Below are 17,867 nucleotides of genomic sequence, written 5' to 3'. Positions count from 1 at the left end.
CAGCTTACATGATATCATGATTTTCACTCAATTCAAACAATTATGACCAAGAAAAAGAATTACAAGTATGATGTTATTATCATAACTGCTTTTCAAAAGGCAAAGCATGATTTCAATCAAATTGATAATTGTTTATTGTGTGTTTGGCCTCTTCTTTTTCTTAATAAGTACACTCAAAATATGAGTGTAGGAAGATGGAGTGGGTTTTTAGTCATAATTGTAAGAAGGCACACAATGAACTGAATGAACTTAGAAACAAAAAATCTACAAGATCTGCTGTTAATTAGGGTTGTCAGGGTTATAAAGTTTTAGTCGACCAGTATTTGTCATACAAATGATTGTGATTAATCTTTCCATTTTCTCTCTTAGTTTAGTGCCTCCACTACATTACAAGCCCAGTAATATTTTAATTATTCACATGACAGTATTTTCATCAGTCGTAACACGTTTGTTTGGCTTTAAGGCTTTTTGAATAAAATGTCCAAGCAGCGGACAGATAAAGGCCCGACAAAGGACAGGCGTGCGACAAAATGACGTCATTAAAAGGGCTCAAACTCTGCTGGTCAGTCAACTCTGATAAATATGACATTTCTGTCAGTCTCACTCAGCTATTTTCAAACAGGTAAATGAGGACAAGACTAAGGACTAAGATTATCTCAAACAATTGTGATTAAACAATTTAATTGTTAATTGTGACAGATCTTCTCTACAGATAGTTTGTGTATAACACCACATGAATGTGTATGACTTAACGCCCTCTGATCAATACCTCTGATCAATTCCTCTGATCAATTTCTCTCAAGCTTTTCTGACTATGACAATTTTTTAAAAACAAGCATTCAGTTTAGAGTAAAACACTGAATATTCCCAGAACAGCTGACAAATTATTCAGATCTGTGTAATAATTATGATATAAACGTCTTATTGGTTTGGCAGCAAAAGATTATTCTTATTCTGTTTTGGGGAATATTGCAATATTGATTATGAACGGTTTTATTATTATTATTAATAATGCATTTTTTTGTAATTTCACTGATAATAAAGGGAAAAAGAATGACCAAACAATTGGTATCGGCTATCGGACAGTTTGTTTTTAATAGTGGCCCATGATGTCACAACTGGTGCATCGCTAGTTGTTTGCCTTTCTCACAGACTCTTATGAGTAGTGGACACAGTTCACTATAGTTTGTCTTCTGGAAGTCTTTTTTTATTCTAAGACCCAATTTCTAAATACTTTACCTTCACGTTCATATCATAGATTAATGATAACAGTTTGCTTGTGTTTTGATCTTCAGCTGCTGTCTGTTCATGATTTGTTTCGTGGAAGTTGTTTAGCCTGTTTACCTAAATCATTTATTTGCCTGTGCGGTGGTCAGTTCTAAGTAAAGATCTGGTGAGAGACGTTGGGGAGGACTGTGGAATGTGTTTGTCAGTTCAGCTTTTCTGCCGTAGGGACGATGCTACTCTGCAGAGGCCACCGGATCTCTTCTAGCGAACATTATCACGTTCATCTTAAGCTGGCAGTTTGGATCTCAGACTTAAAACGATGAGAGCAACTTCTGTTTGGCAGCACTCAAACACTTAAGAGTAGACTTGAGAGCCACAGGGACAGTGGGCAGTTCATTGGTTGTATGGAAAAGTTTAATAAGAAAACACAGATAATCATGGACCGTTTTAGCCTCTGTCTTATCTGTTTAACCTTGATTCTTTTGTGTGTAGCCCTTTTCCAAGGTTGTAATTTGTTATTTGTTTGGGTCACTTTGGGCGGCTTGCTGTGTTGTTATTTTCTTCAAGGCAAAGGTCTCTGGGTGGTAGTTGGTGTGATTTAAAGGGCCTGTTTGAGGCCAGAACTTTGTGCTGACCACTGGGATCCAAGTATTTTTATTTTTGTTACATTGTTTATGGTGGTGGTTTTTTTTATACATATACAGACATATATCTGTCACAAGATCTGATCCATGAGCAGTCATACCAAGTTGTTGAGCTCCTTTTGATGCATATGTTCTTTTCAGTAACAGATCATATGTATATATACATAAATATATATATATATATGATCCCGCCTTTATTTTTGGAGAAATTTTAGGCTAGGACTGCATAGTGAGTTCTGGTTATAAGTAAAACTGCCATGTCTTGTTATTTACAACTACACTGAGTTTTTATAGTGATTGTGTTGACTCTCTTCCTCTCCGCATTTCTCTTCTGTTTGCAGGACTGTGGCAGCAGAGGTTAGGAAGCAGATTGCTGGTCAGTATGGGGGGTCCCCGCAGCTCTTCAAAAACCTTAATGTTGGGACCACAACAAGCAACACAGTAAGTAGTACACAGACCTGCGTTACTGAGGTTCATTTCTCCAGGACATTCTATCGCAGCTCCCGCTCAAAATCCAAGCTAATGTTTGAAACATGTCTGATAAGCCTCTCTCCACTTGCGTTCCTCACAGTTCTAGTTTCCCTGCCTGCCTGAATGTGTTGTGGATGTGACTATGCTTTGACTATACAATGTCATAATGCAACAGCATTACATTGTTTGATGAGATTAATTGGCTTTACAGGGTGTGTATAATGTGCAAAGTATAGTAGAATGCCAATGTCTTGACATCGAACAGTAAATTTAGGTGCATCTCAGTGTCTGGCATCCTCAAATTATTACATAACTGTGCATTGCTACTTTGTCATCATCAAGTTGCTCCTGTCATTGGAAATTTCTTTATGGCTTTTATGACAAGCAGCGTGCCATCTGAGAACAGTGACTGACCAGTTTAGAATTTGCATAAGTCACCACAGATGGATTGACATACCAGGAGCCACGTTAGGATCTTAATTTCACGTAGGCTGCAAACTTTGTCGCTGCATAAATCTTTCACGCCTGCTTCTTGAAACATCTTGAACTGAGAAATTTCCATGCCTGTAGTTGCAATGAGTGCAGATTTGAATTTATCTTTAAAGATTTACAAGGTTAAGATGCAGGTTGGACGTGCATCATCACATCATCACATATAACTTTTTTCTGTTGAATTTGTGGTTATGTGAAAGGTCTCACAGCCTAAGTGTATTAACGGCTGCCCAAATATGTTTGACAACCCACATACATTTATTTTTTTAATTGAAATCTGAAGTAGTGGAATCTACTTCTGCAAAGATATGTGCAGTGCTTTGACTCAGCCCACTGCTCCTCTCTGTCACAGACATGGTACATGACCCCCTTCCAGCTTAATTCCAACTCATCGGATCACCAGTCACCCTACAAACACTCGTTACTGTCGCCAACCAGGTTTAGCAACTTTAAGACTTCTTTTTTTAGAATCTTTCAGCACCTTTTCACAAAAAAGCACCCAGACAAAAAATGGAGCATCCTTTTGAACAAACCTTAATTGCTCTCTTTGCAAAACTGTCTACCTCACAGTGTTCCTTCCTGCTTCAAGCACAGAGAGGGAGACCTCTTATCGCTACATTACTGATTAGATACTGATTAAATGTCGTCTGTTCAGTGAATGCAGCATCCCCCTGCTTCCATACGCCACAATACGCCTCTGCCCAAACACAAGCAAATGCTCCCCCTACTCTTCTCAATTAGGCCACTGTTGGTTGTTGATTAAACTTTGAAAGGTTGAATTTGTGTTTAAATTCCTCTGGAGGGGTGAGACAGATACAAACACACACACACACACACACACATACTTAACAGTCTGTTGAAACCCATCACCCCTGTGTTTCTTATTTTAAAAGCAGAGAAAGACCAAATAAATCATTAGCTTGTGCTTGAAGTAGCGCACTTGGAAATCTGATTAGTTGTTACTGAACAGAAATGAACACATATTTAAGAACTGTTTTTGTTACACATGGTCTGTAGTTATAGAATGAAAGTGTTTCCTGAAAAATGGAGATTTCCAAACTAAATTGAGACTTTTATGTACAATATAAAAGAAGCAGTAGACACATCAGCAGTACACCTCAGCTGAATAATATTCCCATCTGTCTGATCTGACTCTTTCTCTTCGCCCACTAGGTTCCCCTCACAGAGGCGGTGGAGCCTGTGGATTTTGAGGAGTACCTCGTCACTCACCCTCCCATCGTTGAGTCCGGTCCCCTCAGAGATCTGATTGAGTTTCCCCCTGATGACATTGAGGTCATCTACACACCCAGGGAGTGTCGCACTGTGGTACAAGCTGTCCCAGAGGAAGGGTAAGTATATACTGTGGCTGAGACTTAAGTGGCACGTTTGGAGTTAAACCACTTCATAGTGTAAGAGTGCTTTGAGTCGTGACTTGAAAAGCGCTATATAAGTACAGTCAATTTACCACTGAAAACTGCATTGAAGGAAAATCCTTTTTAAATGTGACACATATTAGTGTATGTTTGAAAAGTGAAGGAGTTTAAAACAACCTCCAGAAGAGTAGGGGTGTATGAAACGTGCAGAGACATCCTTTATTTCTCAGGCTTTCAAACGGTTGCCCTTCATTCGATGTTCATAGACATTCTTGGTCATAATTTTGGATTACATATATACATAAAGCTTTTTCGCTTTGCATCAGACTTGAAAAGGAGAAGCAAAGGCTACTTCCTACTAAGACAGATGTACAGGCATAGATTGAATAAATGTTGACATTTGAAGAATGAAAGCTTTTGAAGTTTCAAACATTTTGAAGGCAAAATAGAATCACGTGCTACATCTCCCTAATAGTTTTCCACATTACTATGAGGCTGTCTATGTTGTCCCGTGTTACTTCACAGACACTAAAGGATTCCTATGCAGAGTATTCGCTAATGAGATTAATGCTAGAGATCAATCCATCTAATAAAACCACGGAGTGACATGGAAACAAAGCACTCTCTGTTCATGGATTATAAATTTGGAGGGCATTGTCCAGCTTTGACCATAATCACATCTACATCATCCAGTCACTAAAGGTTGATAAACAACTTCAGGCTTGTCAGAAGAGGTAGCACAAACACTGTAAGCGTACCTCACTCAAAGACATACCAGAAAGATTTAATGACATCAGTTTTGTATCTTAACATCTATAGTTGCATTTAAAGTCTGACTCCGCCAATTAAATAAAGCCTGTTTGTTTTGTCTGTCTGTCTGGCTGCAGGGACACTGACACTCATGTCAGAGATTGTGTCAGATCCTACACAGAAGACTGGGCCGTTGTCAACAGAAAGTAAGGCTTTTCTTCAAATTAGACTAATTGGATTACAGATATTATTACTATTATTATTATTATAATATTGAAATATTATTGTATGCTGTATGTAGAGTAATACTTTTAAGATCGTGACTATGTTTAAAATGGCTGCTTGCTCCCTCAGATACCATAAGCTTGGTACAGGTTTTAACCCCAATACTCTGGACAAACAGAAGGAACGCCAGAAAGGCCTGCCCAAACAAGTGTTTGAGGCTGATGAAATGCCTGACAGCAGCAGCTACCAGGATGACCAGGTACCAGTGTTTAGGCACTCTTTAGCTAAAGGGTACAACCTAGACAACAAGCAGCCCACTGCTTTTTTTTTGCACCCCACGTGAGATTTTCAAATATAACATGCAGTGTTCTTTTAATTGCCCATTTATAGAGATTATCTTCAAGACGTTTCCTCGGTTGTGTGAATTTTTTTAGGATGATCTGAAACGGCGGTCGATGTCTATAGATGACACTCCACGGGGCAGCTGGGCATGCAGCATCTTTGACTTGAAGAATTCTCTCCCCGATGCCCTCCTCCCTCACCTCCTTGACCGTGCCCCCAATGAAGAGATTGACCGACACAACGAAGAACAGCGCAAGTCCAACCGCCATCGTGAACTCTTTGCGCTGCACCCGGCCCTAGATGAGGTACAGCATGACTCTAAAAAACTTCTCGTAATCACAATTACTTTTATATCATTCATTTTCTCATTTTCACACATAATCTTCTATGAATGTGTAGGAAGAGCCCATTGAGCGCCACTGTGTGCCTGAGGTACCTAAAGAGCACTTTGGCCAGAGGCTACTTGTCAAGTGCTTGTCCTTGAAGTAAGTGGTGGACAGCCCTTTTCGGAAAAAAAAGGCAGGTAGTTCTTTTATTTAACTGCTGCTTTCTGCTGACCCACTCCTTTTTCTCTCCCACTTGAAGGTTTGAGATCGAAATTGAACCCATATTTGCTAGTTTGGCCTTATACGATGTCAAGGAAAAGAAAAAGGTAAGCTGTTATGCTTTCCTCAGTGCCTCCTCAGCTCTGAGTTGTGTGGTCACTTCCGCAAACCATTAAAACTGTTGGGAGGCCAAATCGAATCTGATGAGTGGACGATAAAATTTTATGTTGTGGTCCTGTTATGTTTCTGAGAATGCAGTTAAATCATACACTGGAACCATGTTTCTATCTGAACAAGCCCATCTAGTGCTGCTTCGTTCTGCTCTCCTTCAGCTACAGCAACAAACACTAGAGGGTAGCAGTAGCCTTGATAAGTGGATTTCCAACATATATTGTAGCAGTCTGGAGCTCATTTTTGACCTATGAGCAAGAAATCAGGTTGCAGTAACATAGCCATTGACTTGAACACTTTGATTTTATAATGCATATCATTATTTTAGCAAACGGTTTTATCTAAAGTGACTTAAAGTGAGGAACGGACTGGATCCCATATGGGGTTCAGCATCTTTGCTTAAAGACAGTTTGACGTGTGAAGTTTGGAAATTGGGTCAAACTTGTAACTGGAGAGAGACCACTTTACCTCCTGAGCTACAGCCGCCACTAATAACAGTTGTGACAGCGTAGTCATGGGAGCACATTTCTGGTCTATTTTGATCAGGATTGCGATGACCTGTTCTTCTGTTTTATGTGTCCCTCAGATATCAGAAAACTTTTTCTTCGACTTAAACTCTGAGCAGACGAAAGCAATGTTGCGTCCGCACATACAGACAGCAGCCATCTCCACGCTGGCACGCTCTGCCATTTTCTCGATCACCTACCCCTCCCAGGATGTCTTCCTGGTCATCAAGGTGAGGCAGCTTTACAGTGGTGTCCTTTCGCTTATCAGTTCTTATTTTTCAAATAAATGGATTACAATTATTCAGTTTGATTCAATGCTGAGTGTTAGATGAATGATTTTGGGATGATTGTCAAAGTGATGAGGTCAACAAATGACTTTATATTAACCTAATGTAACGAAACAGATGATTGGTCCTCAGTCTGTAGATGCAGTTAAGACATCAGGAGAGGCTTTCAACTAATTTCCATGTGTTCGTTTTTACTTTTTGGCAGAAAAACACAGAATACGAGTCATGACATAAGAAACTCTTATGATGCTTGCTGTCGATTTGTAACGCTGACTTTCCCTGAAAGACACTGTAAATCAGCTTGCAGAACCCTGCTAGCCAAGCAAGATTAGGGCTGCCAGTAGTTCATAATGTAATACTCGGTTAAAGAGGAATTGTTCCGTTGATACTCTCTAAATTCAAAAAGAATTTTTATACTGTGGGTATATTCTTCTGGAAAAATATAACCTCCATAGCAATTTGAAAAAAACTCATCTTCTTCTTACTAATGAGCTTAGTTACTGAAAACCAACATGTTCTATGTCAACAGCTGGAAAAGGTACTGCAGCAAGGCGATATAGGAGAGTGCGCAGAGCCCTATATGGTCTTCAAGGAGTCAGATGCTGCCAAGGTACGATCAGTCAAAGTTGGATCTTGAATGTTCCAATAGTCTGAATTAGTAATTACTATTAGTAATATATTGTTTGTTATTAAATCACAGGTAAATTTAACTTAATCTGTCTTCCTTTTTTTAACAGAACAAAGAGAAGCTGGAGAAGCTTCGCGGTCAGTCAGAGCAGTTCTGCCAGCGTCTGGGCCGCTACCGAATGCCCTTTGCATGGACCGCCATCCATCTAATGAACATTGTAAACAGTGCTGGCAGTCTTGAGAGAGATACAGAGTTGGAGATGAGCCTCTCAGGTCTGAGCTTCCTTTTAAACACCAGATGTTAGACATTAAATGTAAATAAAGACTGGATTTCAGTTTGAAGTTGCTAGTAGCCACTATGGTGAGAAACAAACCTTATTTTTTATTCCCACTTACAGTCTCAGTGTCACTTGTTGTTATGAAGAAACAGAGACCCTTACTAAACCTTGCAGTCATGCATGAGGCTCATGGTTCTGTCAGTGCATCACCACACGTGAGAATCTTTATCTAAAAAACTTTCCAACAACAAATAGTTGAGCAAATTTAAACTGGGAGGGAAAAAAAACAACAAAAAAACAAACAACTGCATTGATCCTTGGTGTGTAATTTTGTGTTTGACCCTTGTTGTTTGTCTAGCCTTTGACCTCGTACGGTTTCTTTGAAACTGACTGTGGGGGTTGCCTTTTGTTGCTAGGCAGATGAGAAAAAAATGAAAAGTGTGTGGCCTTTTAAATGTTGGATGACTTTTTCTTGTCTGTGTGCAGAGAGAAAAGGCTCGTGGTCAGAACGGAGGAACTCGAGCATCATGGGAAGGCGTTCACTGGAGAGGACCACCAGTGGAGATGAGTCGTGTAGCCTGACAGGTTTCAGACCAGCAACACTTACTATCACCAACTTCTTCAAACAGGTGTGCACATATTTTATATAAATTGACTCTTACATTGAAGTGTTATGCTTTCTTTTCAAAAACGTTCTCTTTTTTTCAGGAAGGTGATAGGCTGAGCGACGAGGATTTGTATAAGTTCTTAGCTGATATGAGAAGGCCTTCTTCAGTCTTACGGAGACTTAGACCCATCACAGGTGCAGATCATTTTAGAACACATCAGCTTCAGTTCCTTTGTTTATCATGATGAATTTGAAGATTAAAACTAGTTTTTGTTTGAAATTGACATTACCACTTTTTTTTTCTTAATTTCCCCGTCACTCCCTTCCTCTTCTGTTCACAGCCCAGTTGAAGTTGGACATTTCTCCAGCTCCAGAGAACCCCCACTATTGCTTGACTCCTGATCTCCTGCAGGTTAAACCTTACCCAGACAGCAGGGTACGCCCCACCAGAGAGATCCTGGAATTTCCTGCCAGGGATGTCTACGTGCCAAACACCACATACAGGTACAGTAAACCATTTAAGGGTGGATTATTTACTTCTCTCACTTGTCATTACTGAGGTGACTGACCTGTACCTCAGCCAGCAAGTAAAGACCTTAATAAGAGACCTAACTACACTAAAATTCAAGGCTGTGTACAGTGATGTCCGACACTGTGGCTCGTTAATGTTTACTTCATGTCTGCCATTGCATGCACGTCATGTCTGTAAAGGGCAAACAAGAGCTGCATACATTAGCAGATATGATCTGTGTACTTAATCCACATTGTCCACCTGAATAAACGGGATTTTTGCCAAGGTCATTCAAAGAGACAGTTATTACCAGACATGGTATCTGACAGGGCCTCACCACCACAGGCTTTGATTGTCTGCAGGTAGGGATTTAACTAATGACAGCCCAAGCTGAGCATCCCATGTAATCCCAAGGTTGGGTACTAACAGATTACATGTAGTTGTAATTACAGTACAATAATCACTTGGTGACACCTGTAAACATTTTGAATGCATTATGTTAAATGTCTGTTAAAGTAGTTGTCTTCTTTCAGATTGTCTGTTTTGTTGGTGTTGATTTACCTAATATTCATAGCGATTCTCGCGTAAAGGAGTTTTAATTTCTTCTTCGTAACACTGGAAATGGAAGATGAGCATTTTGAGTTAGTGCTCGCTATGCATTAAAACAGCCTTCAAGTCATTCATGTTGAAAGCTGCAGCAACAAAACTAAACACGCTCCCACATGTTGTAGTATTGTAGTGTACACTCGGTACGCCACGAGATTGCGCCAGGTCTGTTTGTGTGGAAAGAAAAAGAAAACACCACGTTGGTTAATTATTTTGGCACCTTAATTTTATTTTTATTCATTTATTTTTGTTCATAAATATAGTTTGTCAGCATACAATGCTTATTGTGAGGATGAGAACAGGTTGTTGTGTTGTAATGACGACAAGAGTCAATATGACTCAATAACAGGAAATATACGAACATGATGTTATCTAACAATACCAACATATTATATAATACCATGAAAATGCTTTAAATACTTTACAGAATAAAAAAGGAACAGACAAAGAAAAATACTACATCAGTGCACTGCCAAAGTTTTGTATCACCAATATTTTGTAGACAACTCAAATGCCGGTCCCGTACCCATTGTGGTTTTTTTTCTATGACAGCGGTGTGAAAGAAGAGTAAGAAATTAAAAGTCCTAACCAGTATGGGCACTTTTGCAGCTGTTGGAAATGACATGTTATTTCTTTGACTTTTACTTATATAATTTGCATGCATTATATAACAACCTACTGGGGATTGTGCCTGTAGCCTGAGGGAACAAACAGTGCAGTTTCACGTCACAAAGACAAAATACACCTGAAAATAGCTTAGTTGATATAGAAGCTGTCAAATGTGCTTAAGTTCACCTAAAAAATGGGAACGTGATCTCAGTTTTGAGATTGTAATTTCCTCATAGTTTCCTGCAGCACTGTGGTATTTTTCTGCCAGCTTGGAAGCGGGTTGCTGATGTGGATCAATATGTCTATTTTGCAAATGATTGCAGGTGTTGCATAATAACAGTTCGTCTGTCCTTGCTGGATCAGCCGACATGTCACATTTGAATTATTGCAACAGATCTGCAAGTTTGATTTCTGACGTTTTTGGCCTGCTATCTGACAAAATGTTTGGAAGCGATAAGCTTTTTGCTGCAGATGAATTAGGGATTTAGTGTGATAGACATATCTGATGTTTGTTCTATGCAATTGCACTCTGTACAGATCTTTTTTGATTGGACATTAGATATCAATAAATGTGGAAAACTATCAATAAAACTATGGGAGAATGTAAAAATTGTGGTGCTCAGTTGGCACCATCTGCATCTGGTGCTGGTCGTAAGGTGATCTTGGTCTTCTTAAAGGAATACGAGGACCCTGTGCCAGGCTTCCAGTGAATACCCTTCCTCCTCATAGAGCGTCCCTTTGCCCTTAACCACAAGTACTTTCCATTTAAGCTGGTTTCGCCACAGGCACTGGCCCACCAACCACCTGCCAAAAATAGAAAACAGCAGTTCATCAACACAAGTTGGTCCGAACAAGTTACTCTGAACTAAACGTCTAAACTAAATCTTTTCCTCAACTTATCTTCATTCAATCATCGTTTGAAAAATAACAAAATAATCTGACGCTGATTATTTTGGTGTTGTGGTTGGGATGCAGCGTTTTTTCTGAATAACCACAGCAGATTCTGTACCTGTGTTATTGCGAGCACAGTTGGAGTTAGGTTGGTTGTTGGTGTTCCTGTCTTTTGTCGAGAACCTCCTGCCGTTGAGGCTGGTCATTGCATCTGGTAGGTCACCTGAGAAGTTGCTGACATGAAGGGTGTAGTCACTGGAGGGTCCTTCCAGGGAAAATCTGTACTCAATCCAATGATTTTCATCCTCCCAGTCCTCCAGAGCAATACGCAGAATGTAAGCTCCCTCTTGTGCAATACTGTGTATCTTCTTTAGGCCCAGCCAGAATTCTTCTGCATGACACATCAATCAGTGAATTTATCTTGTTTGGACATTTTATGTATATAAAATAATCTCCTTTGTAGGTAAAAGGTCTGTTTATTAGCCCATTGGTTGGAAGAGAACCACAAGTAATTACTAATTCACCTCCAACATGCTCTTTTTCAACCATTTTTTAATAGAAAAGGTGTGTCTCCAGTATCATATTCGCCTTAAAACAGGTAGCATTAGCAGGTACCTGTGAAAGAGTGTATAAAATTCATAGGTACAAGGGCCTCTTTTTCTTTTGAATTCAGCATGAATGATCTTAGCACTGCAGGGAAAGCTGCCAAACTGGATGTGTACTCAGATAATGCAGGAAGTCATTTTGCCAGCTTATTATTGATATTTAACAGTTACTATTTCTTGCAACCGTGACTATAGGGAGTACTTTTAAATCCACACCATTCTCAAAAAAAGAGAAAAATAGGCATCTTGGCATCTAAAGAGCAACAATTAATTCAGGAACAAAAATGTATCTTATCTATGTATTTCTTGTACAAATTCCAATCTTTTGCACCTGTTCAGTTTATAGTTAAACACACAGGGTACTTACTTTCCATATCTCCAAAACCGTTTTCATACTTTTCCCATGTCTGATCAAAATGCACTGAACCATCAGCCCTGCGCTGGATGACAGTTGAACCTCCATCTGGTGAAGAAATAAGAAATGCAACTGGAGTTAGGTAACTGTTGTACAAGCCACTAAACCAACAACTGTCAGCTGAAGGATTACAAAGTCTGCTTATTATTGATCGTATCGTATCTGTCCTATTGTCTACCCTTATGGATTACCTATTCCTGTTCCTGTTCCTATCTAACTTTTTTTTCTTCAGAAATCGTGTTTTGCTGTTCTGACTGAGAACACAGATTGTTTTAAGTCTCACTCACCTGAATCCATGTCGCAGTAAACGTTGAATGGCTCTGATTGGTTTGGTTTGATAACATAGATTCCACTTCTTACTTCTCCTTTGTTAAACACCCCACTGCAGTCTGCAGGGAGTTCTGAAAAACAAATGAAAAAAACACACATATATATACATATATATATATATTAATACATCCTTAATATCACTCTTATTTAATTTCACAGTTTTAGCATCTATTCAAACATTTAAGTACAGATTTTACCATTTGTTTCCAGGCCAGTTGTGTTTCCCGTTAGATATTCAAACATATCAGGGACGGCATCATCAGAATCCACTGACTTATCGACCGTATCTTGAAAACTGTCGTAGCTCAGCTGCAGGAGAATGTAAACAATTCCTTGTGAATCATGTTTTCACCCCACGTAGAATCTCTTATTCACACCGAATCAAAGAATTTGCACAGATAATGCAAACTGCTCAATCAGATTCTCAGAGATGTCAGATCGTTTTCCTGCTGTCAGATTTTCCACAACTACCTTTTCCTCCAGGTTCTTGATCTTGATTTTCTGGTGGTCCAGCTGGTCGTGCTGCTCTCTCACAGCTGTAAGAAGATTGTTGATTGTTTTCTCTTGAGTTTCAATCACGTCCTAAAGAAATAGAATTAAAGTTTTGTTTATTTGTCTTACGCTTTTACAATGTTGTAGATTTTTTGAGAATTTTGAGTTATGGAAAATGTACACATTTGAAATGTTTCTTACTAATAATCTGTAATGTATTGTGGTCATATGTACTTCTCACAGTATGGTCTTTCTTAAAATCATACTGCAGTGGTTAAAGTAACCCATTTGTTGATAGTGTGCAGACAAATTGCATGCATTTTAATTGTGAAATCACTTTTGGGGAAACTTGTAGTGTGGCGATAACTTTTGACAGTTATTGCATTGCAAGCTTCTCACCTTGAGTGTTGTGATTTCACTGAGCTGGTCAACGGGGATCATGGTCTGCGACAGTCCTTTCAGCCTTTCCTCAAGGCTCCCCACTTTGCTCTGCAGCTCTGTACGCTCCTGCAGGATGCTGTTGATCTTAGAGTTTATTTCCAGTGACAAGTTCTTGATCTCCTCATTATTGGCCTTCAAGATATTGGTGGTCTTCTTGAGTTCTTCCTCTTCTTCTTTGATTTCTGACGTGACCACAGAGAGCTGGTAAAATGATCGGTCAAAAATGTTAAGCTTTTGGAAGATGTCGTTGATTTGACCTTTGGTCTTGTGGACGAACTCTCTTAAACTCTGGCCAAGTTGGAGGAGGCCATTTGCTAGTAAGCGAACATCATCCAGCATGGCAAAGCGAGACTTTGCCTCCGTTGGGCTCGATGGCGTGCTGAAAGCCTCGGAAGGCATGGTGGGGTACTCTTGTTTGCCTGAGTTGTCCAGATTGACAGCAGCAGTACAGCTGGATAGCACCAGCACCAGCAACAGACAAAACAGCTTCATAATGGTATTCTTGTCCAACCCTTAACTATGGAACTTTTTCTAAAACTTCTTTTGCTTTCCTCCTCTTAGTGCTCTTTTCAACACCCTTCTCTCTCCCTCTGCTCATGAGCTTGTCTCCCTCACTGTTAAAATGATGTGAGAGCAGCAGGCTGCCCTGTGTTATATACTGCCCTCTCAGTAGAGGAGGGGGGATTAGCTGATCATTAAACCCTACTATGTTTTTAGCTTTGTATTCCATCTCCTCCCAAATCCCCCCCAAGCCCTCCCTCTCCTGAACAAACAAATCACAGTAGTGTGCAAATGACATCTACACCCCCTCTCTTTCTCTGCTAACCATTTAACCCCAATCCACTGTCCATACCACACCCTACCCTGCCCTGCTCTCCATCTGTGGTGCAGCACTTTAGCTGATCAGCAGAAAGCTAACAATGGCCATCGCTGTTTTTGATGGATCGTCAGTCTAATCAATCTCAAACCTTATAACTCTGCACACACTTTGCTCTGATTGATAATGCTGTGTGTAATTAATGTTCCTCGGTTTGATTTAACATCCTGCTGAATCAGCCCAACCGGTCTCTCTCTTGCTCTCTGTCTCCATCTCTCTCCTCCTCTTCTCGTTTTGTGTGGGGGGTGAGGCGAAGGTCAGAGATCTGTGCCAGGTTTGAGCTCCTGGGCATGTATGATGGTGGAGTTTGGACAGTATGTACTTTTGTTGCTCAGTCGTGTCATCTTTTATGTCATATCATGCATGCTTTGTTATAGTGAATATAGTGTATAGTTTACAGATTAACTTGACTTGCCTTCCTGTGCAGTGTGCTCTGATGTATATGAATAAATGAATAAATGAATGAATGAATGGTGATTATGAGAATCACTGAAATGACAAGATGTAGTATTTAATTAGACGATCAATATGCCGTTGGCACTTTACGCTGCATGGTTTAGGCACCGATGGATTTCTGATGTTGTTCTTGGGATCCATTGGAGCCAATCGCAATTCGGGTCACGACCTTAAGTGCCACAGTCACCACTGGGACCAATAATGTTGCCTTCCCTTCCCCTTACTAGCTTTGGTTTAGAATTTTAGCTCGTTGGCTGTGACAGCGCACCTTGAAATACCACACAATCATCTTTATGAGCTTATTCGTTGTTTGCTACTATCAGGCGTGATTACCTCATGTTCCAGTAATGAAGAATTTTTAACATGAACTAAATTTTATCAGCTCAAAGCTGGTAACAATATTAATTATCTTTCATTACAACAGGGTGGTTAAGAGTTTTTATCTGAATTGGCATGCTAGAGTCAGGGCATCTGGAACTGACATGGTTGGTTCATGCTTGTTCTCAGGTTCAGTTTCCAGTGGAATTAAAAAACATTGCACTGATTTTTTTCTCTCCTTTTTTCCCCAGTATCCATACCCAGATGTCATTGGAAGTCACCCTTATTGGCCCTTTATCCACCTATATTTTCCCAAAAAATGTCACCTTGTTTGTATTGTTCATTAATATTACTTGTCCTTTTTTTTTTTGCAACGTAGCATCATCAGTAAAATAGTTTGTCATCTCGTCTGTTGATGAGGAAGTAAACGTCTTAATGCAGAGTGTGTAAACACCAACAGTTTTCCCTTTGTTTAGCCTCTTAACCAAAAATAGCAAAGCCTCAAAACTGCTGTCTGTAAGTGTCACGGAGAGTTGGAGAGTTTGCAAGGTTAAGTTTGCTTTCCCATGTGTACTGATTAACCTAAGTTCAGTCTGATGAGATGAACTGACCAATCACTGCTGCTTTCAGGATATTTGAGGTCTGTTACAGTAGATTTTTCTTTGGGTCTATTTCAGTTCAACTACCCACTTCAATGGAGCCATCACAATTTTGAGGAGATGTTAGACGAATGTTGATAGAACAGGAAAATAAGTAAAATTCCAATCATCAGTCAAATATTCCCACGGTTCCCTCTCTGTTGTGGTTCCAGCTGTTGTCTCTGTGGATTCATCCCCCACAGAATCAACAACGTCACTGTGGTTTGTCAGCTGATCAGAGGTTATTTTATACTTCCTATTCTGTGGCCTCCTCCTCCTCCTCCTCCTTATCTACTACATCAGTATCACTCTTGCTGGAAATAATGACAAAATGGGTGAAACAAAACAACTTTGTTTTCTTCACCATTCTATTCATACCAAAAGAAAGTTTGCTAATATGTAGAATACGTATTTTTTTATTATTATGATCATATAGGATTTAGTAAATCATTTAATGTTGGATCATACAACGAGGCGAAGCCCCTGCAGTCTCACAAAACAAGGTTCCTAAAAGCTCTTGATGCAGATTTGTGGGTATTTGGTAAATTGATTAAATGCACAGTAACTGAACACATCAACTAAGCCATACGTCTGCAGTATTAGCTTATTTTCTGATTTTCTGTTTTTAACATGACACATACTCCTGACTAACATGATGCTTTAACAAATAACAAGAAACCCATTGTAGGTATCTTTTGCCCAGAGGTCTTAGAACCTTTTTAAAACTAGCTTTCAAATGGCTTATTATTAATTTCTTCTTAGCTTTTGCTGATATTTATTGTTGATATCTGTAAAGCCCTGTATACACTTGTTTAAAAAGGGCTTTACCGACATAGCTTATTATATCACTTTACTATAAATCTATCCAAGCTTTAATGTTTCCCTCTCTGCACTGTATAAATGTAGATAATTGCAAGTTATTACCACCCATCACTTTAAAGACAGAATATTCCTGTACTTACAGTAATTTACTGGCAGACCAAGCCTCCAGTAGAAACCAATCAGAGTATGGGTTACCTAACGAAGAGGCCTTTTCCCCTTAAATTGATCAGTTCATGGAATCTGATGTAACTATGTTGGGTAACTAGGTCAAACACTCAAAGAAACTTGGTTTAATTATCATAGTATTGTAAGAGTTCATGGATATCGGTTCAAGTTGATTTATATTTTGTATGTTTGACGTTTTATAGAAGAAGTGTGGAAAAATTCCCTTTTAAATCACCCACTAAATAATAATGAGACTGTTGTGACAACTGGGATAGACTCAAGATCCAATACATATTCGAGTTTGTATTGTGAATTTGGAAATATGTTGTATGCTCTAACTTTTTATTTTTATTTTTAAATTATAGCCTTCACGACTCTCAGGCTTTGTTTTCTGTGTTTCTTCAAAATGAGACCAATTTGTGCTCCTTTAGGCTCATCCAAGACCTAAAAAACTATTTTAAAAACAAGTTGTAGGATTGCATTGATTTCATAAACCCCTCAGTTGGGAAGAAATTGAATGTAGTAACAGTTCAGATTCTGTTTTTCTTTTGAAAGGAAAAACACGGAGATGGAAAATGCTGTCAGACATTGTACATGCTCTAAAATGTGTTTTGCTTCGGCTGTGTTTCTCTTTATCGTACAGGTTCTTTGGTACAGTCTATGTTCTCTGAATAGGTGGATTTTTTCTTCATTTCAGGAATCTGCTGTATGTGAACCCTCAGAGTCTTAACTTCGCCAATCGCCAAGGTTCTGCCCGCAACATCACAGTGAAAGTGCAATTCATGAATGGGGAGGATCCAAACAATGCGATGCCGGTATGCTTATTTATGCAAGATAATCTAGTCAGACAAATGTAAATGTAATGTTTTATACATACCTTTCTATACTGGCAGCTTTGGACTATTTTATCAGAGTAATTGAATTGTAGTGCATCTGACAGGTTGTATTATTCTGCAAGTGAGGATGTATCAGTTACAAATGTTAGGATGTATTAATGAGTAATGTTTACATGTCATCAGAGTGTTGTAAGATTATTGCTTTTATTCTGTAGGTTATATTTGGGAAGTCAAGTTGTGCAGATTTCTATAAAGAGGCCTACACTGCAGTGGTGTACCATAACAGGTGAGTGATGAATCCACAGTGTCG

At 39.3% G+C, this 17,867-nt stretch overlaps 2 protein-coding genes across 11 annotated transcripts in view; one reads left to right on the top strand and one right to left on the bottom strand.

The window, feature by feature from the left end:
- Nucleotides 1–17,867, top strand: part of dock7 (dedicator of cytokinesis 7) — a 43,625-nt gene that overhangs the window by 1,071 nt on the left and 24,687 nt on the right. For all 10 annotated transcript variants that reach the window (XM_072389091.1, XM_072389092.1, XM_072389088.1 and 7 more), the window contains exons 2-16: nucleotides 2,213–2,312; nucleotides 4,008–4,183; nucleotides 5,095–5,163; nucleotides 5,312–5,441; nucleotides 5,617–5,829; nucleotides 5,924–6,009; nucleotides 6,110–6,176; nucleotides 6,827–6,976; nucleotides 7,563–7,643; nucleotides 7,771–7,933; nucleotides 8,425–8,567; nucleotides 8,647–8,740; nucleotides 8,887–9,049; nucleotides 17,419–17,536; nucleotides 17,773–17,843. In XM_072389091.1, the coding sequence (XP_072245192.1) occupies nucleotides 2,213–2,312; nucleotides 4,008–4,183; nucleotides 5,095–5,163; nucleotides 5,312–5,441; nucleotides 5,617–5,829; nucleotides 5,924–6,009; nucleotides 6,110–6,176; nucleotides 6,827–6,976; nucleotides 7,563–7,643; nucleotides 7,771–7,933; nucleotides 8,425–8,567; nucleotides 8,647–8,740; nucleotides 8,887–9,049; nucleotides 17,419–17,536; nucleotides 17,773–17,843 (1,824 nt within the window). The remainder of the gene's footprint in view (nucleotides 1–2,212; nucleotides 2,313–4,007; nucleotides 4,184–5,094; nucleotides 5,164–5,311; nucleotides 5,442–5,616; nucleotides 5,830–5,923; nucleotides 6,010–6,109; nucleotides 6,177–6,826; nucleotides 6,977–7,562; nucleotides 7,644–7,770; nucleotides 7,934–8,424; nucleotides 8,568–8,646; nucleotides 8,741–8,886; nucleotides 9,050–17,418; nucleotides 17,537–17,772; nucleotides 17,844–17,867) is intronic.
- On the bottom strand, nucleotides 9,879–14,078 carry angptl3 (angiopoietin-like 3). The gene is made up of 7 exons (XM_072389080.1): nucleotides 13,404–14,078; nucleotides 12,984–13,094; nucleotides 12,710–12,821; nucleotides 12,470–12,583; nucleotides 12,135–12,230; nucleotides 11,281–11,553; nucleotides 9,879–11,075 (listed from the first exon to the last, which is right to left on the bottom strand). Exons 1-7 carry the CDS (start codon nucleotides 13,935–13,937, stop codon nucleotides 10,891–10,893), a joined length of 1,425 nt encoding a protein of 474 aa, XP_072245181.1. The 5' UTR covers nucleotides 13,938–14,078; the 3' UTR covers nucleotides 9,879–10,890.

The sequence above is a fragment of the Leuresthes tenuis genome, unplaced genomic scaffold (assembly GCF_036924035.1).
Source record: "Leuresthes tenuis unplaced genomic scaffold, fLeuTen1.0.hap1 SCAF_7, whole genome shotgun sequence".
Lineage (NCBI taxonomy): Eukaryota > Metazoa > Chordata > Actinopteri > Atheriniformes > Atherinopsidae > Leuresthes > Leuresthes tenuis.
Note: the sequence above shows the minus strand (reverse complement) of the source record. Positions and strands in the feature narration are given on the sequence as shown.